General features: G+C 47.8%; 1 protein-coding gene across 1 annotated transcript; it reads right to left on the bottom strand.

The window, feature by feature from the left end:
- Positions 1-257: 257 nt before the first annotated feature.
- On the bottom strand, positions 258-1171 carry SARC_02883 (hypothetical protein; the record flags this gene model as incomplete). Its single annotated transcript, XM_014303328.1, has 2 exons — positions 258-1012; positions 1090-1171. 2 exons carry the CDS (start codon positions 1169-1171, stop codon positions 258-260), a joined length of 837 nt encoding a protein of 278 aa, XP_014158803.1.
- Between the last annotated feature and the right edge of the window lie 436 nt (positions 1172-1607).

Here is a 1607-nt window from a genome sequence, read left to right as displayed (position 1 = left end):
TGTAGTAAAAGTCCCCTTAAACCACTATCGGTGTGGAGTTAGAATTAGTTTACAATTAATTCACACGAGGTGAATGTAGACAATCAAATATAAGAATAAATACACCGCACTGAGCCTCAGGGAGACTCAGTAGGTTTTAGTATCGTATTTTAATGTGTTTACTACACTCGGAGGGAGTGGTTTGTGCGATTCATTGAAGATTGAGTGTGAATGTTGTTCATTGCGGAATTGGACGTGGTAGTCAAGAGAGGAGCATGCTACCCTAGGTCCAAGTGGGTTGTATGGGTTGCGGCCGTATCTGATTGCCCCCCTGGTGTAGTGTTGTCAGAGATATTTTGGCGGTTCGTGGAAGATTGAGTGTGAATGTTGTTCACTGTGGAAGTGGGCATGGTATTAGAGGGAGGAGTATGCTCCTCTGGAAGGGCCAAGTGGGCTGTATGGGAGGTCACTGTGTCTGATTGCTCCCCCGGTGTCGTGTTATTAGGTGTAAGTGTTGAGGGTGCTAGTGTGGTGGACTCCCCTGGAAGAATAGTATTGTGATTGACGTTGGCAAGGGCACTGTGTTGATTGGATTCGTTATATGCATTCATCTGACATGCGCGTTGACGTGTCATGCGCATATTGTTGGGGAGTGTGGGTTCATTGAGCGTTCCTGCATTGTTGCGGGGTGGAAGTAGGAGTCCTCGTAGGGCGCGAGAGGTTGGATGTTTGGTGAGGTGTGTGTGAAGGGACTTGTTGATTGTGCTTTCCAAAGTATTGGGGTCGGACATAGTGGAGTCAGATGTAGTAGTATGGGTTGGTAGTCGAACGGAGGGAGTGGTGGTACGTGGACTAGGAGTAAGGAGGAGCACGCGAGTGCGTGGATGTGAGGCACGCTGGTTGGTGGTGGAGGAAGGATTAGTGGTGGCGATATCAATCAGGGTACTGGCGTCGCAGGTACTGAGTGCGCCAGGTTGTGGTAATGCATCGTTGGGGTGTAGAGCTAGCGTCAGTTCACGGATTGTCGGTATGTCTATTATGTCGGTGGGGAAGTGAGGAACCGGTGTAGTACCCACCAAAGTCCAAGTGGGGAAGACGTGATAATTAAACTTGACGTCTCGTGCATGGCAAATTCTACCGCTTTTGAGATCGAGTATTTTGCATTCGTTGTAATATTTGGATTGCCAATCATGTCCAAGGTATACGCCTATGTTCGCTTTGTCGGACTTGACAGCCGAATACGTGCATGTGCTTCAGGCGTTCGGTAGGTTTAATGCCCCAGAGGTCTTCCCAAGACGACTTGTTGTCTTTGTTGTATTTATTGAAGTGGACTGATGTTGTGAGTTTAGCGCACTGGAGTGCTTTAACCCATATACAATCTGGTAAGCCGGCTTGTTTCATAATGGACAACATGAGCTCGTGAATAGTGCCGTTGGTGCGTTCGACGAGGCCATGGAGTTAGGGAGTATTTGTAGGAACGTATGTGACGCGAACGTGCTGTAATGTGTTAATTCTGTTGAATTCTTCGGACACAAATTCGCCGCCACGGTCACACTTGAGTTCTCGTAGGTTCGCGAGATAGTCTTTGCCAATATCCGTATAGAATAGATGTAAGGTATCACTAGCGT

The sequence above is a fragment of the Sphaeroforma arctica genome (assembly GCF_001186125.1).
Source record: "Sphaeroforma arctica JP610 unplaced genomic scaffold supercont1.136, whole genome shotgun sequence".
NCBI classification, from domain to species: Eukaryota; class Ichthyosporea; order Ichthyophonida; genus Sphaeroforma; species Sphaeroforma arctica.
Note: the sequence above shows the minus strand (reverse complement) of the source record. Positions and strands in the feature narration are given on the sequence as shown.